Source organism: Podarcis pityusensis, assembly GCF_964106645.2.
Source record: "Podarcis pityusensis genome assembly, chromosome: 7".
In the NCBI taxonomy this organism is placed as follows: Eukaryota; Metazoa; Chordata; class Lepidosauria; order Squamata; family Lacertidae; genus Podarcis; species Podarcis pityusensis.
In genome coordinates this window covers 88,147,741-88,174,498 of record NC_138031.1, presented here as the reverse complement: position 1 = coordinate 88,174,498, position 26,758 = coordinate 88,147,741, and the positions used below count along the sequence as shown (strand labels likewise).

The following is a 26,758-nucleotide window of genomic DNA, read 5'->3' as shown; positions in this document are numbered from 1 at the left end:
CTTTAGACCTTGTAACAGTTATTATGTGCCAAAAGAGCAAAAGCTAAGCATAAGGAAAGAGGAGGAAGAAATTTTAAGTCATTTGGAAAGAGAATATTAAAAGGACCCAAAGCTTGAAGTGCATGCAAAGAGTGATGGCAGGAGAGAAATTATCTCAACAGCAGTCAACAAAATTTAGCAGAGACATGTCAAACTGACTGAGAGAAGATAATGGAAGAATGGGAGGCCAGCATGAATAGAGCTGAGTAGGCCAGGAACAGGCTGCCTTCGGTCTTGCATGGTCTAGTCCTCATTATCTGCCATGATCTGTTAACTTGCTTTAAATTCACAAAACAACAATATACACTCAGGTTCTCTTAACTGTTATGGCATAAGTAATCAGTGCTAAGTCATATACAGTTTTGCTTAAAAATGCATGAAGTTTGCTGGAGAAGTCAACTGTTTGTAAGAATCTCAGCAACTAGCAGCTGCTAGTTGGCAAACTAATAGACCAGGGGTTGGGAACCTGTTGCCCTCTAGACATTGCCAGACTCCCATCAACTACAGTGAAAATGGCCAGTGGTCGGGGAGGATGGAAGTTGTAGACCAGCAACATCTGGAAAGCCACAGATCCCACATCCCTGCAGAAGACCAACTTACCCTCTTCTCATCCCTGGATTATATGAGAGTTGATCATGGTTTAGCTCAATGTTTTTAAGCACCAAGGAAATAATTGAAAATATTAGGAACTATGCATTCATGAATTCCCCTTCACCCTGCACTGAAGCATGCAAAGAGTGAGTTCAAGATATTAGCTGGGAAACAAGGGTCCATACCTGAGCCTGTTTTTCATAAGTTACGGTTCCCTTTCCGAAGACACATCCCCCTCAGCCCCACTGCTTGCACTAGGATCATTTTTACTTCTAGGAACATTTCTCTCTCTGCTTGATTCAGAGGGTGCCTTCATCCGGGTCTTCTCTTTCCTCTGCTGCTGTTTCTCAAGTTTTGCCAGCTGTTTGCAAAGTAAAACAAAACAAGAAGTTTCATAAATGCACACTAGAGACTGAGGCAGCTCAGCAGCACTGAAAATATTTTGAACAGACCACTGCATTAAAAAAACAAAAAACTTAAAACTTTGGCATCTCTTAGGAAGATTATGCACCAAATCTAATTTTCTGCCGGGAATCATCTACTGCTACGGAACCTTGGGATTTGTGCAAAAGACACATATTTTGTCTTTTAAAAAATGAATTACAAACACAAATTACAGCATGATATAATGAAATTACCATGTGTACAGTATTCCAATAGTATAAGCTTTCTTTAGTAACATGGACATTCATCTTAAGTAACAGGTGTTAACCCTTCCGGCATCTGTTTGAAATATTTGTAAAACTTTATTAGCATTTTTTTTAAAGCAAACTTGAGTCACATCATACTCTTTGTATTCCTCAACAATTAAGGGGCCAGTTGTCCTGTGATGTTTCCTTCCTCTGCCCCACCTTTTCAATTTTCTAAAAAGTTATGCTTTACTTACTTAGCTACAAGGGTGCAATTTACTTTTGCTGAAATGAACACTGAAACTACCAAACATCTGTGCTGAGGTGCATTTTATCCCCAGAGACTATTCAAAATAGGACAGAGAAAGTAACTTCACATTTTGCCTATATCAGGGTACCAGAGTAAAAGGTTTGTTTTTGTAAAAAATAAATGCAAAAAGGTGTGCAACAATAGACAAGCAAGGAGCTACAGTCAGGTAAGAAGCAAAGAAGTTTAATAGCAGAGACTGGAAGCTTGAGATGACTGTGAAGGGTGTCAGGATACCAATACAGAGACATAAGGAAAGTATGAATTCCCTTCTCTTCTGAGTTTACCTTGTCCTTGAATATATTAAGACATCACCATGCAAAATGATTTCAATTAGTGTAACAGGCAGCTGACATTACTGTGGAGTCATTACACCAAGACATTATTTGCCTATCTATGTTCTCAGTGGACAAATCCATCCCCAGGTGCCCTGTCTAGAAACTAAAAATGATTTATACTAACTTCAAAATTTACTCCAGTCAAGATGTTCCTGTGAACTGATAACATAAACCCCTACTCAAAACACAAATTAACTGGCAACGATCACACATAATTAAAATGATGTTATTACCACCTATTTAGCTGCATAACGATGTGTGATGTTTAAAAGCACAACAGACTCATTGACAGTTCAGCCCCTCCCTGCTTCCTTATCTCAGGCTGCACCTCCAAAATATGGGTCAGAAATAGTAGAGGATTGATTTCCTTATGGACAATAAGAACAAACGGGATCAGTTTAATCACTTCTGCAATCACTTCTATTGCAGAATGGGCATTAAAAATTCAAACTAATATTCCTCTTCTAGGAGTATTAAGTGAGTGTGGTACATTTTCAGTACATGCAGGCCTCCTTGAGGTCCCTCTGCCCCCAGGTATCATCATTTAAGTCCTACAGCATCACTCTTCGTCACAATGAAGCATTTCCAGTTAGATATAAAGTCCTTCAGAAGGACCATGAAGAGTTTTTTCTTTCAAATCTATTTCAATTGGTGTGAACTTCACAGGGACGTAAATTATGTCTTTGAAACACAGTAGAATAGATTAAAAGAATCTCATCAGAATAAGAGAGTTTGGGTTGCTTTGAAAGAGAAAAATTAAAAGGGCCTCCTAAAACTCCTAGCACTGCCATGGAGAATGACCGTTCTTTGTGTACACGGCTCCCTTGGCAACAGTTACCAAGGTAAGGCCCAGTCACAGAGAAGGTAAATCACATAAGCTTCAATGAGTTCAAAATGTTCATTCATGATGGATCTCTTAAAAGCAGCAGACCAGCCTCTCCCCCCCCCCCCCCACATCTAATTTCTTTGGGTGGACTTGAAGAGTATTTCCCTACCATTGCAGGGGAGAGAATGTGTGGGACGATTCAAGCCTAGGCTTATTTGTTTCTTTGTTGCATTTATATCCCACCTTTTTCTCTTTTTCTTCATTTAATCCCCACAACAACCCCGTGAGGTAGATTAGGCTGAGAAGAAGTGAGTGGCCCAAGGGCGCCCAGTGAACTTCGTGGCCGAGTGGGGATTCGAGCCCTGGCCTCCCAGATCCCTAGTCCAACACTCCGCCCTCTAAACCACACCCTTGCGCTCAAATTTATTGTTCAAGGGGGCTTCCTCCCAAGTATGAATAAGACTGTGGTGCTGGTTAATGTTCTTAAATCAAGTCAGATGCATTTAGCCGTCCTGAGGCTGGGGAGGGCGGGGTATAAATAATTTGTTGTTGTTGTTGTTGTTGTTGTCGTTCACTGGATATGAACAATGACTGCCACTGTGTCCACAATTTCACTCACTCTAGCAGCCAACAATGCCAAGGCTTTGCCACAACATTACCCCTTCTCTATATGCTGTAAAATCAATCGTGTGCTCAGCACCATCATACTAAGTTCTAAAGTAAAGAAGAAACACGTGGGCTCATTCACGCATTGCAATGAACCATGGTTAAGGAAACATTGAAGCTTATGTGATATTTGAATGGTTAAACCATCGTTTTCAATTAGCCAACAAAGCAGAATCAGAAAGCATGAACCAAATTGAATTTTAGTTATTTATTTTATTTCAAACAATTTATATCCCACTTGATTGTAAAACACCTCAAAACACTTTACAAAAAGAACAGAGAGTCATTGAAGTGACTTTAGAACAAATTCATCTGCATGAGAACTTCTACTTGCACAACAAGGTTTTTGCCCCCTTTCATCCCAGGAGCTCCCCAAAGTTGGCTTGTGGGGAGTGAGAAGAACCCTCCAGAACAGTGCATGGGGGGAGGGAGGGGGGATCATTCTGTCTGGCAAGCTGCAATTTTCACACTAAATTTCATTGCGTTCACCATAGCACAATGTTGAATCCCGCCCAATTACTACAATTTAAAATAAAAATACAACTCCCACTCTATTCTGCCTTGGTCAGACCACACCTGGAATGTTGTGTCTAGTTCTGGGCACCACAATTTAAGAAGGGTGCTGACAAGCTGGAACGCGTGCAGAGGAGGGCAAGCAAGGTGATCCAGGGTCTGGAAACCTTATAAGGAACAATTGAGGGAATTGGGTATGTTCAGCCTGGTAAAGAGGAGACTGAGAGGAGGTATGAAAGCCAATTTCAAGTATCTAAAGGGCTGTCACATGGAAGATGAAGCAAGCATGTTTTTTCCTGCTCTGGAGGCTAGGACCTGAACCAAAGGCTTCAAGTCACAAGAAATGGGATTCTGACTCAACATCAGGAAGAGCTTTCTGACAGCAAGAGTTGTTCGACGGTGGAACAGACACCCTCAGGAGGTGCTGGACTTTCCTTCCTTGGAGGTTTTACAGCAGAGATGTAAAGTATGATATCTGTCAAGTATGATCTAGTTGAGATTCCTGCATTGCAGGGGGTTGGACTAGATGACCCTTGGGGTTGCTTCCAACTCTACAATTCTATGACCCCCAACCTCACTGAAAACAGCTACACGCTGCAATTAGCCAACAGAAGGCTTGTCTGAAGCCAAGTTACATCTGAGGAGGATACTTTCAGGTGGAGACAGAGCTAGAAAGTAAAGGATTACTCTTTCTTTCCCCAGCTACTACTCCCATCTAGAATTGCCCTTATTGCTGCAATTAAGAGTTGGAAAAAAAGCCTTTTTATTGGCTCCAATAATTGGATCCAATTAAGGCTTTTTTCTAGCCTAATTCTGTGATTGTAGGGGGAGGTGCTTTTCCTGGATATTGCCACTGGGGAGGAAGATTAGTGCTACATTCTCCAGAATTCCTCCCCACATTAGGCTTGAAAAATGATATTTCTCCAAGCCTTGTTGTTGTTGTTTAGTCGTTTAGTCGTGTCCGACTCTTCGTGACCCCATGGACCAGAGCACGCCAGGCACTCCTGTCTTCCACTGCCTCCCGCAGTTTGGTCAAACTCATGCTGGTAGCTTTGAGAACACTATCCAACCATCTTGTCCTCTGTCGTCCCCTTCTCCTTGTGCCCTCCATCTTTCCCAACATCAGGGTCTTTTCCAGGGAGTCTTCTCTTCTCATGAGGTGGCCAAAGTATTGGAGCCTCAGCTTCACAATCTGTCCTTCCAGTGAGCACTCAGGGCTGATTTCCTTCTGAATGGATAGGTTTGTTCTTCTTGCAGTCCATGGGACTCTCAAGAGTCTCCTCCAGCACCATAATTCAAAAGCATCAATTCTTCGGCAATCAAGCCTTATTGCTGGTGAAAGAGCAGTGGTGTGAGTGCATACAAGACTGTGGTGCCCACTAGTTTTTCCAGGTTGCAAATGTATCCATGGGCTCCTAGCAGCTCCATGGGCCCCTAGCAGCAGAGTATCAATATGGATAACTTGGACCTTACCTTTTAATTTTAATTTAGTAGGTCCTACTGAGGGTGGCAATTAGCTGTGCCTATATGGATCACACCCCTATGCTAGGAGGCTCCTTGTTGCTCTGTCTTTGTACAGGGCAGATCAGGCCAGCTGGGAACTTTAGATTCACAAACTCCCTCTTCAACCTCACAAACAGATGTCCACTGCCTTTGAAGCAGATCACAAATTACCAGTTCACATCAAACAGCAAGCCATGGATAGAAGGAAGAGAATTACTGCATGCAATGGAAGAAGGAGGGGGAGTAGGAGAGCCTGAATGTTCTGAATTGCTTATTCATGCAACTTCAAACCACTGTTTGGTGTTATATCTTAACTGCTTCTGTATCTGTTTTAATAAAGATTGCATAATGGAAGGCTTGGGTCAGGAATCTTTAGTCCTAAGAAAGCCAATTGGTATCCCTATATACTATCATCACCTACAATTCTGAAAGGGTCCACTTCTGGCCCTAATACTTACAAACTGATACTAAGCATGTTTACTTGGAAGTAAGTGCCAACAAATTCAACAGAACTAACTGTAGCTTTACAGCCTTTGTATGCATATAGTGTTCTTAATTGCTTTGCACACATTATGTCAGTAACCTGTACCCAAAGCCCCAACCCCTGTAAGGCAGGCCATTATTTTCATTTTCATTTTGCCAAGTAACCTTGGGCAAACTACTCAGTGAAACCACAGCTGACCTGAGATTTCAATTGAACTTCCTGACTCACCTTGCCACACTAAGTCAGTTCTCTTTTACAAGGAATGTGGTCGCTTTCAAAAGGATAGGGGACAATATGCCATTTCAAGAAAATCTGAGTAAAAACGCTCAGCTTGCTTGTGAGACCTGTACATTATTCCCTTATTTGTTCTCTTTTCCTACAGGAAAAGAGTACTGATTTGTGTGCAATGTGTGACAGATATGCAAACAGTATAACAGGAACATAAAGCAGCAATGAGAAATAAAACTAGAACAAAAAGAAGCATATGGTGACAGAGAGACTTAGGTACAGAGACCACACAAGCACTTCTTTTTACTGCATGTAAAAAAAAAATGAGGTAAAAGTGGGTGAACTAATGAAATGAAACATAATGACACCTGCCGTCTTTGGATCTACTGGATAAATATTTTAATTTCACAAAATATGATTAACAGCTTTGGGAAAGTTTTATAAAATCTGAAGCTGATGAATTGCATCTCTTTTGAAATATATGGCTACATGTCAAATATTTCTGTTCTCAGATGCCACAAAAGTAGTACTAATAAACATCAATTTCTAGAAACAATCCCAATCCACATTGTAGAAGTTATGGGCATCCATTAAATACCAGGTCCATTACTACAACAACTATTACCATTAAACAACAATTTAATAGTTTGATCTTCTCAATTTAATAGCACTTTCTCATTGAAAATGACACCAGTAATATGTACACAAGATCATAGTCTTGTTTTCATAACAAGATACACGTCAGATGAAGGAAAGCATCAATGTAACTTACCTGCTTAGGGTCAATGGGAGGGGCAGGAGACTCCAGTTCTATAGTCACAGGTCCATCGTTCTGAATATGTACCTGCATATATTCACCGAATTTGCCATCTGAAAGATTAAATTAGAGTTGAGTGGGAAGAAGAGGACATTTACCTAAGACCCACCTTTGGTTTTTATAGTGGCCGACAGCAGTCACTGCACAGTGCACCTGCTTCCAATGCTTCTTTGCTATATATTTAGCCCCTTTACAAGACGTGGCAAAAGACAGGGGTTCTGCCAGGTGGCCTTGATAATGGAGTCAACAGGAGGACAGGTCTGGCACCTGGACATAAACTTTGGCTCACTGCTGAGAACATAGAAGGGAGGCACACTGATGGCTAGAGACTGGCATTTCGCTGCCTGGGACTGTATAAAAAAACAGACTTCAAAGGAAAGGGTCGTTTACCATCTGGATGTGTTGTGGGCATGGAAGCCCAGGCAGCCACCTACCAGCCTAAAGAATCAGAGTGATCTCCCGCGGTTGGAAGAGTGTGCCAAAGGACCTAATTTGTAACTATCTTTTCTATATCCTTTTAGCCTAAGATTATAGCAGTAGGGCTGGGTGAAAAGCGGACACGGAGCAATGGATCCAAACTACATGAAAGAAGATTCCACCTAAACATTAGGAAGAACTTCCTGACAGTAAGAGCTGTTCGACAGTGGAATTTGCTGCCAAGGAGTGTGGTGGAGTCTCCTTCTTTGGAGGTCTTTAAGCAGAGGCTTGACAACCATATGTCAGGAGTGCTCTGATGGTGTTTCCTGCTTGGCAGGGGGTTGGACTCGATGGCCCTTGTGGTCTCTTCCAACTCTATGATTCTATGATTCTAAATATTGATATATATAACCCCACCCATCTGGCTGGGTTTCCCCAGCCACTCTGGGTGGCTATATGTACAGTGGTGCCTCGCAAGACGAAAAGAATCCGTTCTGTGAGTCTCTTCGTCTAGCGGTTTTTTCGTCTTGCGAAGCAAGCCCATTGACGGATTAGCGGATTAGCGCTATTAGCGGCTTTTAGCGGCTTATCAGCTTATCGGATAAGCAGATAAGCGGCTTAACGGCTTAGAAAAAGGGGGGGAAAGGGAAAAAAAACCGCAGGAACTCGCAAGACATTTTCGTCTTGCGAAGCAAGCCCATAGGAGCTTCATTTTGCGAAGCACCTCCAAAACGGAAAACTCTTTCGTCTAGCGAGTTTTCCGTCTTGCGAGGCATTCGTCTTGCGGGGCACCACTGTAATTTAAAATCAATATTAAATCCACATCGTGATAACAGTTTCAAACAAATTGAGCAGGCAAGTCACAGCCTTCAAACTGCGGGGGACAATATAATTGCTGCCTGTCTGCCTTCCCTTTCAGTTTCCCCTCCAATAGCAGAACACTCCCTCCGCTAGCTTCTCTGTAACAGTGGTGTCTGCCTTCGCAATAACAGCTTCAAATACCTGCCTCCTTCCCTTTCAGTTTCCCCTCCTTCCCTTTTTTAAAAAATCGTGTTTATTTGATTTTACAAATATAACTTTATAACAATACCAAATACATAGCCATATAAAGAGATTTCTCTGAATCTTGAGACTTCCGCCGTCATTTTCAAGTGCATATTATTTCATAATCTATATTTTATATCTATCCATATTGTTCATAGTATTTGTTACATTACAAGTGAGATTAAATCCTGCTAATGTTTTCATCTGCTTACAGTGGTCTCCTTAATAAATTATAATTTTTTCCCCATTCTTTCTTGAAGTTTTTGTCTTCTTGGTCCCTGAGCTTTCCGGTCAGTTTTGCCATTTTGGCATAGTCTAACAGCTTGGTTTGCCATTCCTCTCTGATAGGGACTCTTTCTTCTTTCCTTATCTGGGCTAGTAACATCCATGCTGCTGTTGTTGCATACATAAAAAGTCTGTTCCTTTGGGATGTCAGTACCTACAATTCCGAATAAAAAGGCTTCTGTTGTTTTTTTTAAACAAAAGTTATTTTAAACATTTTTTTCAGTTCATTATATATAATTTCCCAGAAAGCCTTTATTGCCTTACATGACCACCACATATGATAAAAGGTACCTTCTTTTTCTTTACATTTTTTGTAGGTATGGGACTCTGTTTCGAAGAGCATTTTCCCCATTCGTAGGGGTGGCAAAGAATTACAGGGATATCCATCTTCTTGCCAGTTTTTGTCTGAATACATCCATAGCCCTTGAAACCTTGTCTAATGTAACCACTGATAAAACAGTAAAGTTGCAGGATGAGGTTTCTTTCCAAGGAAATATTTTTTCACTTAGCTTAAGATGCTATGCTGTTGGCCAAGTAATCACTAGGTGGCAGTACAGTTTTCCTTCTGCCAAACTTACAATATCGCTCCTTCAATTAAAAGTTTATGCATTGTATTTATATTTCTCATATACTATTACTCCCCCTTTCTTTTTGACTCTAAGAGCTACAAATCTTTTAACAGTAATAAAAAAGCTGAAGATGCTGGTGTCTTGGCAAAGATTTTAGTAAGTAAACTAAGAATATAATTCCTCCACAACTACGTACCTGGTGATACGTTTTAAAGATTGGTTCTTAATCATAACAGAATCTGAAGTGAATAAGAAGAGTTCCATTTGATGCTTTAGTTTTCAGACTTGACAGTTTACAAGAACTTTTATTTTAACATGTTTATGTCTAAAAGCTTCAATCCACATATTCAGCAGATCATTAGCTCCATTATAACTACATTGCATTGAATACAAAGTAGGTCACAAGAAGCTGACATTTTAGAAATTAATTTAAACCCTACCAGGCACTGCTCCTTTCTAAAGGAAAAACAATAAGTGATTATATCTTTGCACTACCAATCAGGATTTTGAATCATAACATTTTTCTCTATCTACTGTTTTATTTCCTCCCATTCAAGCACAAATGCTTCCTATAAAACATGACAATATTAAACAGATTAAACAGAATGGCATGGTGGTAATATGCTACTTCTAAAGAAAGGTACAGAGCATTTTTTTATAAGGCAGAAGTCTCCAAAAAGCACAAGAGATCTCTAGTGAGGGCCAAGCTACATGTTTCATAGAATTGCAGAGTTGGAAATCACCATGAGGGCCATCTAGTCCAACCCCCTGTGATGCAGGAATCGTTTGCCCAACCTGAGGCTTGAACCCTAAACCCTGAAATGAAGAGTCTCATGCTTTACCGACTAAGCTATCCCCTTTTCCTAACTTTTGAGCAAGGTTTTCTTGTGACTTGAAACTTTCCCAGCCAACCAACTGCCATTCCAAATCTCCAACTGCTTCTTTTCTAATGAGGTGGGGAAGAGATACAGGGATTCTTTCAACATTTGCTTTCCCTCCAATATGTATAAGCAAATTAATTTGGAAGTTAGTTTTTCAGGAACAGGATTGAACATACAATCAAGTGCCAGAATTTTCTGAAGATATATAACCAGTTGTTAGTCCATGAAAAGAAAGCAAACAGTATGGGTTAGTGTTGATCTGATCTACCTCTGAGCCACCTCACATTTTGTCATAGACAAGAGTGCAGAAGGATTGGAGAAAATACTTCCAAAATTGCAAAGACTCTAGTACAAAGATACATGCATAAATTTCCAGATAACTACACGAACTGATTAATTATGAAATGAAAGACAATACTGTACATGTAAATTCTTTTAATTAATTAATTAACCGCATGGATCACTTTTGTTTTTAGTATATCTAAGGCAATATCTTCGCTTTGCTGAGTGATATCCAACTGTTATGTCCCACTTATGCAACAGACTACTGCACACACAAACAGGAATGTCCTTTGCTCTTCTCCATCACAGCAGTCTCCCATGTGCTCCCAGAGGTTGGAGGAACCTCTGATGCAGACTGGGCGTCACAGGACTGCTGGAGAGGGAGAGGAAAGTCCATCACAGCCACTGGTGCAAGACTGAATCTTGTCCTGTGTTCCCGTGGGCCTCTGTATAATCTGGGGGCACCCTTCTAAACAACACAAAAGCTTCCCTCCATTACCATTTTAAGACCAAAACAACTAAGGTAACACGGAGCCTGGACCTGGAAACATCTTTTTCTCAATTTTAATTTTTTAAAAAAGAGAGAGAGAGAGAGAACATGAAGCCTGAAAGTTTTGAGTAACCTAAAGGTTATTGCAAACATTGGTGGTCCTCATGAAGACAAGAAGAGGATCGAGGTGGGGGGAGGTCATAGCTAAAGCAAGGAATTGCCTCAGAAAGCGCATTCTCTGGAGCCAAGCTCATACACACACCCCAGTCCTTTACTCTGTGAGGGAGAGGAATTGGGTGCAGATGACATATGTGAAGCTGATGGAAATCAAGCAACAGTCTAGTTACTTTCCTTCAGCCTTACTGCTAGCCCTAGTCAGCCAAGAGTTCATGCCTATGTGTTGCTCTCAGACGCCAGGGTTCTAAGGCAATATTATGGCAGAGCACACACCAAGCTCTCAATTCTAGCAGGCTTTAGAGGGGCAGAAAGGAGAGGCAGGCTTGTCATTTCACAAGTTCAGTTTTTCCTGCACACTTTTCTGACCTCTCCCTCTTGCAATCTGCAGTGACTCGCTTCTGTCTTGTCTCTCCACTCATTTCCCCATCCAGCACATCTATATGCAGATACTCCACTTTATTAACAAAGCAATGTTATTCAAGTGTCCCTGTGAATTTTGTTTTAACAGTCCAAAAAGACTACTTGTTTTCATTTTTGTCCTGGAACCATTGTACTTTTCCTGGTCCTTATCCACATATTTAAGGAAATAATTATCCCATTAACTGATAGGAAAAGGCAAAATAAAAGTAGCAACTACCAAAAGGCAAACATGTTTTATTGTATATTTAGGTTCTTCACATATTCACCTCGGAGTAAGACTCATTGAACCCCTTGGGACTCACTTCTGAATAGACATGTATAGGATTGTGCTGTAGGAAGCTTTTCCCATTTATCCAACTCTTTAATTTGGCCTTACCTTTAATGAGCTCTGGCTTGTATGATTTGCGAAGGTGTTCTAGGAAACTGTTGTAGAAAGACTCTGCTTGATCTGTAGGCATTGCCATATGATAGTCTGGCTTGTTTCCTTTCAGGATACACTGAAGAGTAAACTGGCTGACACAGAGCACTTCGTACTGCTTGTCCATTACACTTTTGGACCAGTGTTTGCCACTTTCATCTTCAAACACACGCAGGTTTAAAATCTTTCTAACCCTAAGTTGAAAACCAAAAGACAAGAAAGGTCCCTGTCTCAAAATAAGATCATTCTTACAATTCCACATAAATATGAAGCAGGGCTGGGGAACCACAGCCTTAAAATATGGAATAAAGAAAAGATTCATAGACCTTGAAGATTCCATATTTTGTCAACATATCTAGTAAATTAAAGGTTTATCTGGATCCATTTCAACCGGAGTTCAGGCCTGGTTTCAGAAATGAAATCGGCCTTGGTCGCCTGATGGGTGACTTTTATCAAGAGAGTGATGTGGGGGGAGTGTGACCCTGCTACTCTACTGCCTAACAGCATTTTGTACCATTGACCATGGCATCGTCCTAGACCAACTGTGTAGAATGGGTTTTGGAATAACTGTATTACAGTGGCTTTGTTTCTACCTGCATGGTTGGGTCCAGAGAGTAGCATTCAAGGATTGCTCTTCATCCCCCAGCACTTCTACTATGGAGTTTCACAGACATTCTTTCGTGCCCAGTAATATTTAACCCCTACTTGAGCCATTGTGAGTGGTTATTAGGCTGGAGCATGATGTAATAAATATGTCAATGACACGCAGTTCTATTTCTCCTTACCAGCTGAACTGGGAACGGCTGTGAAAATCATGGACTAGATGCCTTAATGCAGGGACTAGCCAACTGCCTGTTCTGGATGGGGTTGCATTCCTGCTGAAGGAGCAGATATATAGCAAGAGGGTATTCCTGTGTAATTAGAAACCCAAGTGATCTGTGTGACCAGTAGTATCTTTTACCAGCTTCATCCGGTTTGCCAGCTAGTCATATTGGGATAGCCTGGCCACTGTAGTCCATGCATTAGTAAACTGAAGACTAGATTACGGCAATGTGCTCTATGTGGGGTTGCCTTTGGGCCTGGTCCGGAAGCTCCAGGTAATGTAGAATGCAGCAGCTAGATTGATGAGAAACAAATAGCTGACAGCATGCACCTCTCCTAAAACATCTGCACTGGCTGCACACACGTTACCAGGCCAAATTCAAAGTCCTTGTATTAATATACAAAGCTCTGAACAACCTGGGTCCAGGATACCCTAAGGAAGTCTTTCTGAACCTTGGTTCCCCAGATGCTGTCAGACTACAACTCCCATCATCCCTAGCTAGCAGGATTAGTGACCAGGGATGATGGGAGTTGTAGTCCAACAGTAGCTAGGGATACAAAGTTGAGAAAGGCTGTCCTAAGGACTGCCTGAGCCCTTATATCCTAGCTCAGTAACTAACATCATCAGGAAGCGTACTGCTAGTTAATTCAGAAGCCTGACTAGAAGCGAGACTGGATATTTCATATGAGTGAACAAACAAACAAAATTAGCATTTGTATGCAAAATTGTTAAAAATTAAGAAAAATTTATATAAGCACAATACAAAGAAAAAGTTTTATACTTTAGATTGACTTACATGTGCTCAAGCTCTTTCTGAGTGTCTTCCACTGAGATACCCAGCAGGACACAAATGCCTTGTCCAATGGAGCTAATTTGCTCCCCACCAACTGTAGGGGAATTTTTAAAAATAGGTTAAACTTGTCACATGCAATTATATATCCTAGCAAACTATAGGGAGTTTTAAAAGTTTCTGATTCTAATAAACCAACTTACTGCCATTGGTTTGTTGCCCCTTAAATACTAGTGAAAGACCCATCTAGTCCAGGATCCTGCTCTCACAGTGACCAACGAAATGCTTATAGGAATCGTGCCAGCCAAACCTGAGCACATCAGCGTTCTTCCCAGTTTTGATGCCCAGCAACTGCTATTCAGAGCCATACTGCGTCCGACAGTGTAAGAAGAAAACAGTCATTGGGTTCCTCCCCAAGACCCAAAGAACAGGCATACATACGCTATTGGAAACACTTATTTTTTTACTTTGCCAAATGGCTATGTGATCTGGCCCAAGATTGGTATGTAATAGTTGCTTTATTTATATCAGCATAGTCCTATGGTTTTAAAATGTTTATAGATGGTATACTGAACAGATATTAATTCTTGTTTTATGTGTTTGGCTTTACAACAATATGTATATACACTGATGAAGGATGTATTTGGAAATGGGTGCTTTATGCTAGCTACTCTGTTTTTTGCTTATTAGCATTTTATGCTGAATATATAATTCACATATATAATTCAATTTATGAATCAGCCTTTTTGTGCACATTCTTGTGGGGTTTTTTGCTTCATTCATTATAGAAGCAGAGTACTCTTACAGCTAAACAAAGGGAGACATTTTATTAATAAAGTTCTCACAGTGCTTAGAATGGCAAGAAAAAATACATCTATCAAAATTCTCCTTCTGCATGAGGTATTTTATGCACAGGATTCATACTTAATCAATCTGGCAACAATACATAGTGCATATTTGTTTATTCTCTTACATTTATACCCTGCCTAACCTAACAGGCTCAAAGCAATGCTGTGGGTGAGCCCCACTGTACAACAAATTAATCAATTTCATGATTATAACTCTTGAATTCGTAAGAGGCCTTAGAGACTTTATAGCTTTTTTGGTGTTGGCATGCTATGTTTTATTTAATTTAAAATTGTCTATAGGCCTAACAGTATGTAGTATGCAGTAAAACATAGCATAAAAACACAATATAAACAAAACTACAACTTCTGAGGTCAGTACAGGTATGGGCAAAAAGATAACAGGATCATAGAGCTGGAAGGGATTTTTTTTAGTTTGATGCATTTACTTGTCAATATGCTCAAATGTGTTGTGAGGGCTTGTCCTAAAAGGTGGAGTACACCAGTACCCCCAGGGTGGGAGCTGGGCCAAGAACCCACGGGATCCTAAGCCAGTCCAGCTACTGGGCAAAATCTGCCCATTCTGATGCAGGGACCTGTAGCTCACACAGCAAAAAAATTGGCAGCTTTATTGCCTTTCTCGCAGCTTCAACCATGACTACTGCGAGCAGGAGTGCTTTGCAAGCGGCAGCAGCTCCACCACTCAGTTCAGGCCCACGAAGCCCAAGCTGGGATTTAAAGATTGCTTCCTTAAACGTTATGGCACCTTGGGATGCTCTGCTTAGATGATATGGATGCAACCCTGTGCTTATCAAGTCTCTAACTGCTATCCAGCAGCTTGCCCTATTCACACAAGGGGGAAAACAGGAGAAAATTGGGAGTGGGTGGGCTGTTATTGGTCTGATTTTGTCTTTTTAAATGTATTGTAATTTTATGTTGTGAACCACTCTGAGACCACTTCATCTATGGATGAAGGGCGATATACAAATGCAATTAATTAACTAATTAATTAATTAACCTTCCATGCCAGCTCCCTGTTGCCAAAGCAATGCAGACACAAGCACAGGGATTAAAAGGCACGACATGTCCTCAAGGAACTTCTGACACTATTAGGAACACAGATGGGAAGCTGCCTTATACGGAGGTCAGTGGGGAATGAAATGTAGAGAGCACAGTAGCCCTTTAAGACTACAGTGGTAAGTGATCATTGCAACAGCTAAACTAAACATTTTAACACCTGTGGCAGAATAGGAAACTGTTGTCTCTACTAAGGCCCAAATGAACCAAATTAAACTGCTTAACAACATGGAAAGCTACATGATGCTGAGTCAGATCATTTAGCTTAGTATTGCGTACCTCAACCTTGGTGGGGGGGGAGGTTCCCAGATGTTGTGGTACTACAACTCCCATCATCCCTGACCACCGGCCCTGCTAGCTAGGGATGATGGGAGTTGTAGTTCAACAGCATCGGGTGGGGGATCCCTTGAGAAAGGCTTGTCTGCCCTGAGTGCCAGCAGCCCTGGAGGGTTTCAGGCAGGGACTCTGCCCCGCCCTGCCTGAGAGGCCCCTGGAGACGGAGCCCAGGCTCTCCCCCCCCCCGCCGGCGAATCCTCTTGGCCAGCCCAGGCGCGCTTCCCAGGAGCCCGAGGGCCGGCTCTGCTCGCGCGGAGACCCGGAGGGGAGCGGGGACGCGGGGCACCTGTCACGCTGGCCCGGGCGACGCGCTGGATGATGGCCTTCATGGCTCCGGGCCCTCAGGAGAGTCGGCCGGCCCCCCGCCGGCGGAGCAGGAAGTGGCGTCAGGCCACTTCCGGGAGAGGCAGGAAGCGCCCTTCGCAGAGGGAGGCAGCCTCGCCAACTTCCGGGTCGCCTGGGACGGGAGGAGCGGACCATAGAGACCAGGGAGGCGTCGCCAGGATTCGCCCCTCCGAGCCGCCCCTCCGCCGGCTGAAGGGGAGCCTTTGGATCAGGGACTGCAGGTGGAGATCCCCGCATTGTGTGGGTTGGACTAGATGATCCTTGGGTCCCCTTACAACTCTGTGATTGTATGATGTGTGTGTGTGTGTGTATGAGAAATATTCTTTCAATATTTACTTGCATTTGTTCTCTCTGTTTTTCATATTCTTATTTGTAAACTGCACTGAGTCCCCATCAGGGAAAAAATAACAAATAAATAATCCTAGCAGTCTGTAACCCGACCCCGAAGGAAAAGGGAAAAAAGTGAGCAGCATGTTTTCCTGCTTTTTTAAACTCGTATCTTATTTCATGGGGGGGGGGGTATACAACATTTCAAAACTGAAACACTAAAAAAGTGTGGCAGGTCTGCGGGCGTGAGAATGGTGTAGGCGGCTTCTGTATGCAGGGGGCAGTTTCAGCAGATTGAGCTCTGCTACTGAGAATTTTTTTTGTATGGGGACAGGGTGGATGGAATGTTAGAAAAATGTTGGAATGAAATTACTTGGCTTTAGTAAAAATGTTTAAAGAATTATGTAAGAATATTATGGTTATGAGAAGTTGGTAAAAATAAGATTTAAGTTTTAAGTTTCAAGGTTTTTTATAGTAAGATAAGATTAAAATAGTTTAAGGTAATGTAATGACAGAATTTTATGAAATATGGAAAGGATTTGCTGCAACAATTAACAACCAGGATACAAAAAAAGGGAGGAGGAGGTCAAAGAAAGAAGGTAATGACAGTTGAGGATTTGAGAAAAATGGATTTGTTTTTAAAAGTTTGTGGTGTATTTTTGGTTTTTTTTAATTTGTTGGTTTTTTTGTATTGTTGGATGTGGTTTGTGTTTTTCTTTGTTCTTTCTTTGTTCTTTTTCTACTTTTTCTTTTGTAACTCTAAAAAAAAATTTCCAATAAATATCATTTTTTTTTAAAAATGACACCTGCTTCAGTCCAGCCTCTAATCTAATTTACATGAGGTTCATAATTGGTACTTTTTGCTCCTGCTGACACAGCAAAAACAACACGGGAGGCAGCAGTTAAGTTATCGGTCTCTGCAGCCACAGCTGGCACTGTGATTCTCCAGCTCACCTCACCCCTGGAGGCACACTCCATTGTCTCTCAGGACAGTCTTATGCCAGCAACTGGTTTGAGATGAATTTCCAGTTTTATTAACAGTAAATTATTTCTAAATATATAAAAATTAGCACATATAAACCTTGCTCATTTTGGTGATGCATGAGATAAACTTTAGCAGATAAACTCCAAACCAGCAACAAGGCCCCTGCTCTCCCTTTCTTACAGTTCCTTCTTTTGAACCAAGAATTCCCTCAAAACAAAAACAAAATTCCAATTGGAAATATGCCAAATTGAGATATCATCTGCTAGCGCTCCCGCTAGCAGAGATAATTAAGTAGTAATGAGAGGTGGTCAGGAGATAAGTCCCCTTTGAACTAAATGGGGTGTTGAAGGGCACAGCCTCAGATGTTCTGAAGAAGACAATCATCATCATCATGGGGAGGGAGAAAAATCTCTGGGGAGGAGAGAACGTCTACAGCGAGGCAAATATACTGGCTCGAGCACCAACTGGAAAGAAACTGGATTTTCTAGTTGCCAATTACCGTATTTTGTGCACCATAACACTCACTTTTTTTCTCCCAGAAAGTAAGGGGAAATGTGTGTGTGTGTGTTATGGAGGGAATGCCTACAGATGGCGGGGGGGATCTGCTGCAGTCGTGAGCAGAGGATCCATGGTTCCCCTTCCTTCCCTCCTCCGTGGCTCGCTTTGAAACAGCAAAGCGGGAGAAGAGCCGCTGAGTGGGGAGGAGAGAGGGACAGAGAGCCTGCTTCTTTAAAGGAGCAAAGCGGGAGGGGAGAGCAGCCGCTTACACGAGTGTAAGCGGCTCCTGTCCGGTTGGTTCCTTTAAAGCAAGCAGGCTCTCTATCTCTCTCTCCTCCCCACTCAGCTAGATAAATAGCAGCAAAGTTTTTCAGCTCGCTAAGCCGGGGATGAGCGGGGAGGAGGGAGAAAAGCAGAGCCTGCTTGCTTTAAAGGAGCAAAGTGGGAGAGGAGAGGAGCCTTCTCCCCTTATACCCCTCTTCTTCATTATTAGTAGCATCCTTCTCCACCCACCCCCGCGTGTTCCTTCTCCCCTTAAACCCCTCGCCTGCATTATTAACAGCATCCTTCTCCACACACCCCACGTGTGCTCCTTGTCCCTTGAGTGCTTTTCCTTCCCTCCCCACTTAAAACGTGGTTACAAAGCACGGATCCACATGGATCCTCAGGATTTTTGCACTGGGTCACCCCAAATTCACCATCAGATCACATAGCATGTCCATGGCTACATCTTGCACCAAAAAAATCACGCACCCACTGTTGCCTGGGGCCGCAGTGGTGCAAAAACGTGGTTACAAAGCATGGATCCACATGGATCCTCAGGATTTTTGCATTGGGCTACTCCAAACTCAGTCAGATCACATGTCTGTGGCCATAGCATGAACCACAAAAACCATACATCCACTGTTTTGTTTAGAATATTTTTTTTCTTGTTTTCCTCCTCTAAAAACTATGTGCGTGTTATGGTCGGGTGCGTGTTATAGAGCGAAAAATACGGTAAATAACACACAGAGGCAAAAAGGCTGCAGGTGGTTAAAAGAAGTATCAGATAACAGGCAGAGCCCTTTCAAGCTTAAATAATTTATTGCCTGGGAAGATTAAAATGGACTGGAATTGCATATAACTTATTTTTTACGTCTTTTGTAAATCTTTGTTTCCTTGTGCTGAGCTGATGAAAAACGAAAGTGGGAATTTCTTACAGTCTCACATGATGCAGGGAAGCGAAGACAGCCTTAAATCATGGCTACACAAAAAAAAACATCCCTGATCTTTGAACTCATGCAAGACCTGTTTAAAATACAGTTAATGGACTTAAAAGGAGATGGTTAAGGAGATTGGGCTACAGATAAGAATGGGAGATGCAGAACCTGCAGACGGTGAACAGGAAGTAGCTGAGGAAACAGATTTATGGCTGCTGGAAAGGTGGGAGCTGATGATGGAATCTGCAGCAAGAAGAGCACAAGACAGATCAAAGCATAGTTGTTTTTTACATTGAATGTGCTTTCAAAGCTGTGTCTGATGAGATTTGTGGAATAATGAATATACAAACAGAAAAAGTATCCCATCTTCTAGAGACTAAAATGATCAAAAGATTGAAAAAAAGAAAAATGGCAATGCTTTAATAATTTTACAGCCAAACAAATATGGATTACTATGTTTCTGAGCTTCATTGGAACCAATGAAGAGAAACTTGCCACAAGGAACTGGAAAAATATTATTTTGGACATTTGAAGGTAACAGTAGTTAATGAAGAGCTACATTGAGAAAAGAAGAATTTTGGATGCCTGAAACGAAAATTGGGGATTACAATCTTTTTTAAAAAAAAATTTAACAACTTCAACATAACAAATTATCAAAACAAATAATCTTCATTATTCCCCCCCCTCCCACCTCCCCAGCAAACCCTCTCTCCCCCCTAAGACTTCCCTCAGCTCCTCTCTGATTTCTAAACACGTTAACCTCTGCATATTGTAAAATTGTATACATCCTTATATTATATCTGTCTACTATGTTAATCCTCAATAAATTTCTGTGTTTATTCAAAACCTGCCAAGGAGTCCAGTTCATTTTGTTGTCTTCTTAAATAATTTATAAAAGGCTCCCATTCTTCTTTAAAGTCACAGTTGTCCTTGTCTTGCAATTTGCATGTCTATTTCGCCATTTCTGCATAGTTCATCAATTTCTCTTGCGACTGTTCTTTTGTCGGGGTTTCCTCATTCTTCCATCCTTGTGCAATCAAGACTCTTGCCGCTGTTGTAGCATACATAATTTTTTTTTTCCCCTTGGCAGTTCTTGTCCTACAATCCCTAACAGAAATGCTTCTGTTTTTTTTTTAATAAATGTCATTTTAAACATTTTCTTCAACTCATTGTATATCATTTCCCAATTTTTTAAAATTTCTCTGCAGTCCCTCCTCATATGGTAGAAGGTCTCTTCCTTTTCTTTACATTTCCAACATGTTTGACCCAGTTTTATACATTTTTGCTATCTGTACTGGTGTTATATACCATCTATACATCATTTTCATATAATTTTCTTTCAGAAGAGAACAATCTGTAAATTTTAAATCTGTTTTCCACAGTTTTTCCCAATCTTCAAATTGTATGTTATGTCCTATATCTTGTGCCCATTTGATCATGACCGATCTCACCTCCTCATCATTTGTTTCCCATTCTAGCAGAATACTATATGCACCCTTCAGCAACTTCACTTTCCCTTCTATTACTTCCTTTTGAAATCTAGAAGTGGTGTAACTAAATCCTTTCTTGTTATCTTCTTTATACATCTCATGTAATTGCCTATAATGTAACCAACTCTGAAAATGATCTTTTATTTCCTCATACTCTTTTGAAAATCTGGGATTAGCAGAATGGAAAAAAGCTGGATATTTCTAGAGTGTATATGTTAAATATTTTGAATTGATATACAAATAATTGGCAGATGGAAAAGTGGAAGCCTATTTTTTTCTTTTAATTTCCTCCCTCTCCTTTACTTTGTTTTACGATCGTTAATATTTGATAGCACTCTATTAACTTGGTTCTTATATGTTTTGATTTCTGAAGATTTATATTTGGGATAAATGAAGATATACATACAGAGAGGTGATGGATCGAAGAGAGGGACCTGTGTGAGAGACAGGCCAGAATGAATTTTCCTCAGGGTGTGAGGCTAAGGAAGGGGGAAGCGCTCCTTGCTGAGAGCTGGGAAAACTCACTTCTTTGTCTGTGGATTGAAGATTCAGCTATAATTATGATGGAGGACTATATACACATAATTCTGTGCTTTATTATGTGTCTTTTCTTGTTCTTCTCTCTCATCTCTTTGATTCTATTTGTTCTAGATAATATTTTATTGTATTGTGAAAACTAATAAAAATCTTTGTGGGGGGGGAATTCCCTCAAAACAGAGCTCTGTCCTCTGCAAAACAGGATACCTGGCCACCCTAGCTGCTGCCCAGTCACATTCAGTTTGCCCTGGTTTCTATGAGCAGGCCATCCAGAAGGCTGGAGGGGGGGTGTCCCTCTTTAAAGACGGCTGGCACCTATCCATGTGATGATGGGTTCACCACTCTCAGTCCAACTTCTCTTCAGTTAGCTTTCACCAGCCAGGAAAGGCAAAGTTCCAGGCAATGCGGTTGAATACATTTGTGCAAGTATCCTGTCCACATCATCAGGCTGCATTAACTAGAAACGGCCCCATAACACTGGACCATGCACTGCATTAGACACCTTAGCTGGATTTACTGTAATAGCAGCATCTTAAGTCACTATGAGGTCAAGCAATTGTCCTCAGAATGCCTTGCAAGCTGCTTGCAAATCATCACCATGTGCTCCTGGTGCCCATCATTTCCAGACCACTTGCAACAACTCTGCCTAGACAACTCCTTGGTGATGCATGCTATGATTCCTTCACTGCCTCCTTAGCTTAATTTGTATACAACCCTTCATACATGGATCTCAGGGCAGTTCACAGCATAAAAACATGATAAAACCAAAAATACGTAATAAAAACATCAACAAAACACACTAGTAACTCCCCTCCCCACGCCCCATTGAGGTGCTAAAGATGTGGGATATAGGGGTGATGAAAGCTTAGGAACACTTCTGTTCCTCTTTTATTGAGATTTTGCTATGTTATGTTGTTTTGATTATTTTGTACATTTTCTTCTATTAACAGGTGTTTTGGGGGAGATTTGAGCTGAAAAGCAGCACAGTATATAAAAACCCCATAATAATAATGTTCCAATAGATATCAAATTTTAATAGGTCACAAAAAACTCAAATTCAGTGAGGCAGTCTAGAAAACCCATTGATTTTTCAAAGCAACTGCTGATAACATATCTGTTATTTCAGACTGGGTTTCATGTGAGTTTAGAAAATATAAAACATACTGACATTTTATGTATCTTGAGAATTTTTGCTCAGAATCATTTATTTTTCTGATCTAGTAGTATCATCAAAATATGACTGTATGTAATTATGCAGGCGAGTTGACAGTGGCACAAAGTTTGGTTTATAAGTTGTCGTCATGTTGAAAGTAAAGCCTTTCTCTGCTGTTCTAAACATAACAACTTTCCTCCGTCCATCTTCTGAAACATATTTGGTCAATCCAGTTGCATTCTCTAAATGCAGGAAAAAGAAAAGAAAAGGCAAAAGTCCCACTTCATAAGAGTTCCTAAGAGAAAAAACTATTTGTTTTTTGCTATTTATCATTTTTTGAAGCATCGTGATGGATGAGACAATATATTTTAAAAATGAATGGATTATTTTACACATATTTAACTTACACAAGGACACTTCAAAGTGCATTGTCAAAGCACTAATGATTGCTGCCATCAAGTTCTGCACAAAAACCTTACTTTGAAATATAGGGAGTTATCACTAAGTTGGTCCCAGACAATAAACAATTCAAAAATAAATAATTCAAGCGCATTTAATTTGACACCCATTAGCTAGTGTGGCAATGTGCAGAAGTTCTGCACAACTTCAGAGCTTGCAGACTATTACCTTTAGGTGTACCCCGCCCCCTGCCCCAGTCAAACAGCTTTGGGAAGCCGCTTCTCCTGTTACAGAAGAAAGCATTAGGACATTTACAACATCAATATTTGAAGAAAGCAAGGCTCATCCGTAAAGCACCTACGGGTCTCCAGATGTTGCTGGACTGCAACTACCGTCAAGGGCGCTAACTTGAATAAAATATTGGGGGCTCCGGGTAAGACCTGCCCCACATAATTGGGACCTCAACTCTGCAATCTTATTATTCTAAGATTGGAAAACGGGGCGGGGGGAATAAGGGCTTTTAGAAAGCGGGGGGGGGGGCGCGTGCGCGTGCTTCTTTTGGTGGGAAGAGGAAGGGGCTAAAAGGAAAAGGGGCACTCTACACATGCTCAGAGGCGCTCCAGGGCAAGCGGCCCCCGTCCCCCTACGAAGGCGAAGGATCCTACCGAGCACCCGCTCCTCCTCGGTCTTCTCCCGCTCCTCCTTCGCCTCCTTCTCCTTCGCCACGCGGGAATACGTGTAGATGTAGATGGAGCCCAGGATGGTCCACACGCCGAAGGTGTACACCATGGCGGGCCGGCTGCTCACGGCCTTCCAGGCCCGCCACACATTCATCCTGCGCGACCTCTACTGCTTGGCAGGGCTCCGGAACTCGCGAGACAGAGACGAGGGCAGCGGGGAGGACCAGGCCCGCGCTCCCCGCTACGCACTTCCGCTCCCACTTCCTGTCCTTTTCTTCGCCAGTCTGGCCTCCCTCGCTCGTTGGTCCCTCGGACTTGACTCCGCCCCTTCGCGTGCCGGGCGAAATGCTTCATTCCCATTGGCCGCGCCTGGAGCCAATCGCTCGCCTTTCCCTGCGACCCGGGCGCGGCCGAGATGATGGTCTGATGGTTCTTGGAGCACCAGTAATCATAATTTTTCTTCTTCTTTTATATCGCCCTTTATCCGAAAATTCCAAGGCGGTTTCCAGCATAAAATACAGAATGAAACCGCAAAGTACATAATAAAAGCACAAACCAACCAAACCAGTAACTCCTCCTGCTGCAAATACACTTGAAAGGACACAGCGGCGCCTCTGAAGGCTCCTTGTTTTTTCAATAAGCCTATTGACGGCGCTGCGTGGGGGAATTTTTGGTTGTAAGCCGTTTTGGGTTGCCTTGGGCAAGAGAAAAAGCGGCCAACGAATTTAATAGTAGTAATAAATGTCGGCGCGGAAGGTTTTAATGGCAGCTGCGGTTAAGCAGCACCGCACCCGGCCCCAAATGGTAGAAGCAAAAACAAAATAAAACTGCAGATAAGGGTCTCGTTTCCTGGGGAGAATATAGTTGTCAGGGAATAAAAGTTCTAAAAGCATTTCTAAGAAAGCTAATCCAAATGTCCGCACCTAGAATAGATTAAAGGACCCCGTCACGGCTGCCACCACACCCATGTTGCATGGTAGGCTGCTGTGGTTGGAGGAGGCGCATGTTTTGTTTTGTTTAAAAAAAAACAAAAAAAACCCCTGCGTTTATGTAGCCTACTGTTTTTATTACAGGCAGTGGCAGTCCATCACATTTCAGCGCCAGATGTGAAATAGGAAGTATCTTTTCCCCACGCATCCACACTGTTGTTTCCACCCCACTTAAGCCTCACTCATGCGAAAACATCTGGGTTAGGGTGGGCCCTCACAGGGCTCTTGCAAGAACTTGCTAGCTGCTGCCACATCTTACTTCTCTGGTGCTGCTGCTGCAGGTGCTGTCCACCCACCCCACTGCTGGAGAAGTGAGAAGCTGCTGCAGAAGCGGCTTTGGGGTTCCAGCAAGATCTTGCGGGGCTCTACAAGATCTCACTGGAAGCCACAGCTGTTGCTTCTTGCTTCTGTTGAGGTCAGGTGGGAGCAGGTGGGGCACCCATGGGGTGCTGCCCCTGGAACTGCCCAAGGCAGCTGCCTCAGTCTGCCTCATGGACAGGCTGGCCGTATTACAAGTGTGCAATGGGGTCAAGACAGCTCAAACAGGTGTGCAATGGGGTCAAGACAGCTCAAACAAGTGTGCAATGGGGTCAAGACAGCTCAAACAAACTTACAGTGGAGGAAAGTGTTTTGCAGCAAACTGTGGAGTCAGTGTCAGAGGACTGTAAAAGCCGCTGAGGAGAGAGAGGATCAACAACAGTGCAATCTTAACCAGTCTATTCAGAAAAAAGTCAATGGGGTTTCTCTTAAGGCAGCAATCCTCACTCAAGTTGCTTCTTTGTGTAGCCAGTTTTGGGACTGAAATGCTAACAAGCAGCTGCCTCCCAATCAAGTAAATAAATAAAAATACTTAACAGACAATACTTATCAATTGTGTTGAAGATAACTCGGTCCTGCTCCCCTAAAATAAATCCTGGCTATGCTCGTGCCCACCCCCTTTTTTCTTCTTTCACTCCCAAGTAGGAAATCAGTTGGGTTACACAAGATTGTGCAGTTGGGTTGCGCAACAACAGCTTTCAAGGACAGGTCTATTCTCCCCCACTCCCTTAAAATACATACACAGTGATGCAGTTTGAACTTTAGGGTTGTTGAGTAATCACAAATCACTCCCTCACATTGTCATATTCTGGCAGCAGTTCTAGGAGAACGTGGGGCAGGAGAAGGTTAGCGTCTACTGACACGTCTGTTGCCTGAGCAGCCCCTTTTTCCGCTGCATCCTGCACACCAGCCAGTGTGGTGTAGTGGTTAAGAGCGGTAGTCTCGTAATCTGGGGAACCGGGTTCGCGTCTCCGCTCCTCCACCTGCAGCTGCTGGGTGACCTTGGGCTAGTCACACTTCTCTGAAGTCTCTCAGCCCCACTCACCTCACAGAGGGTTTGTTGTGGGGGAGGAAGGGAAAGGAGAATGTTAGCCGCTTTGAGACTCCTTCAGGTAGTGATAAAGCGGGCTATCAAATCCAAACTCCTCCTCTTCTTCTTTTCAGAGTACCCTGACTCTCCCTCCTCCCAAGCCCTGGCTCCTGCCTTGTGGGTGGCATGACAACCCATAAATTGCTGGTCCCCTCTCCTGGGTCACTCCCCTGGTCCCCTGCCTTTGCCACACACACTTCAGAGCCCTGCCAGTCCCTGACACCTGTCCTGAAAGTTCAGACTCAAGGAGAAATTATTTGGAATATCTGAACCTAATTCCTCCCAACATTCCCATTAAAGTTCAGACATGCCTTAAGTGTGAATGCTTGAACAATTATAAGAAAATTGATTAAATATGATACTGAACAAAACTAACATAAAAACCTCACCACATAGGAGCTCAGGAATGACAATTTTGCAGTCAGTAATGACTCTTAACGAAGGGTGGGAACACAGAAGGAAAAGTATCATCAGTTCCATCCACTGAGTAATTTACTGCCTTATGCAGAAAGTCCAGTAGGAACCTGTCAGTTTTAGTGGGTGATAACTGTAGACAATTTGCTGCCCTTTAATAGTATTTGAAAATATTTTGACTGCGGAAGGTGCCTAACTGTAGGGCTAGCCTTGCTTGCCCCTGTACCAGGTTTTTAAAGTTCCTACGTTTAGGGGAATCTTTTCATATTGATTTGTCAGCCAATAGATTCTATGGAGGAATCCAAGGCCCATTCTAAACAATACAGTTTGTATGGGGTGCTAGTCAGCCAGACTTACAGGACCTAACACTCTCTAATTGTATATTTCAGGGGGGAACTGGTAGCTGTAGAGAAAATAGTTGTCAGTTGCTTTCCTTGCTATTACTAAACTTTTCATCAAGGAAGCCCAGAATTCATTGGAGCATTGTCAGAACACCCCTCCCTCTCAAAAAGGGAAAGCAAGCAAGCGCTGCACACTTT

The 26,758-nt window shown here is 42.2% G+C and overlaps 2 protein-coding genes and 1 long non-coding RNA gene across 3 annotated transcripts; 1 reads left to right on the top strand and 2 right to left on the bottom strand.

The window, feature by feature from the left end:
• Nucleotides 1-815: 815 nt before the first annotated feature.
• On the bottom strand, nt 816-16,217 carry DTD1 (D-aminoacyl-tRNA deacylase 1). The gene is made up of 5 exons (XM_081015241.1): nt 16,082-16,217; nt 13,544-13,634; nt 11,883-12,118; nt 6,897-6,994; nt 816-991 (listed from the first exon to the last, which is right to left on the bottom strand). The coding sequence occupies exons 1-5, from the start codon at nt 16,122-16,124 to the stop codon at nt 836-838; spliced, it is 624 nt and encodes a 207-aa protein (XP_080871367.1). The 5' UTR covers nt 16,125-16,217; the 3' UTR covers nt 816-835.
• Nucleotides 16,218-16,222: 5 nt separating this feature from the next.
• LOC308482262 lies at nt 16,223-21,337 on the top strand. The gene is made up of 2 exons (XR_013989164.1): nt 16,223-16,446; nt 19,119-21,337. It is a non-coding gene; the product is annotated as an uncharacterized lncRNA (long non-coding RNA).
• Nucleotides 21,338-22,345: 1,008 nt separating this feature from the next.
• Nucleotides 22,346-23,612, bottom strand: SMIM26 (small integral membrane protein 26). The gene is made up of 2 exons (XM_081015250.1): nt 23,394-23,612; nt 22,346-22,571 (listed from the first exon to the last, which is right to left on the bottom strand). Exons 1-2 carry the CDS (start codon nt 23,560-23,562, stop codon nt 22,381-22,383), a joined length of 360 nt encoding a protein of 119 aa, XP_080871376.1. The 5' UTR covers nt 23,563-23,612; the 3' UTR covers nt 22,346-22,380.
• Between the last annotated feature and the right edge of the window lie 3,146 nt (nt 23,613-26,758).

Coding starts and splice junctions, on each gene's coding strand:
- DTD1 (XM_081015241.1), bottom strand. CDS start 16,124: ATGAAGGCCATCATCCAGCGCGTCGCCCGGGCCAGCGTGACAG. Junction 13,635..16,081: donor CGCCCGGGCCAGCGTGACAG/GTGCCCCGCGTC, acceptor ATTCCCCTACAG/TTGGTGGGGAGCAAATTAGC. Junction 992..6,896: donor CTCCCATTGACCCTAAGCAG/GTAAGTTACATT, acceptor CTTTGCAAACAG/CTGGCAAAACTTGAGAAACA.
- SMIM26 (XM_081015250.1), bottom strand. CDS start 23,562: ATGAATGTGTGGCGGGCCTGGAAGGCCGTGAGCAGCCGGCCCGCCATG. Junction 22,572..23,393: donor CGAGGAGGAGCGGGTGCTCG/GTAGGATCCTTC, acceptor TCCTGCATTTAG/AGAATGCAACTGGATTGACC.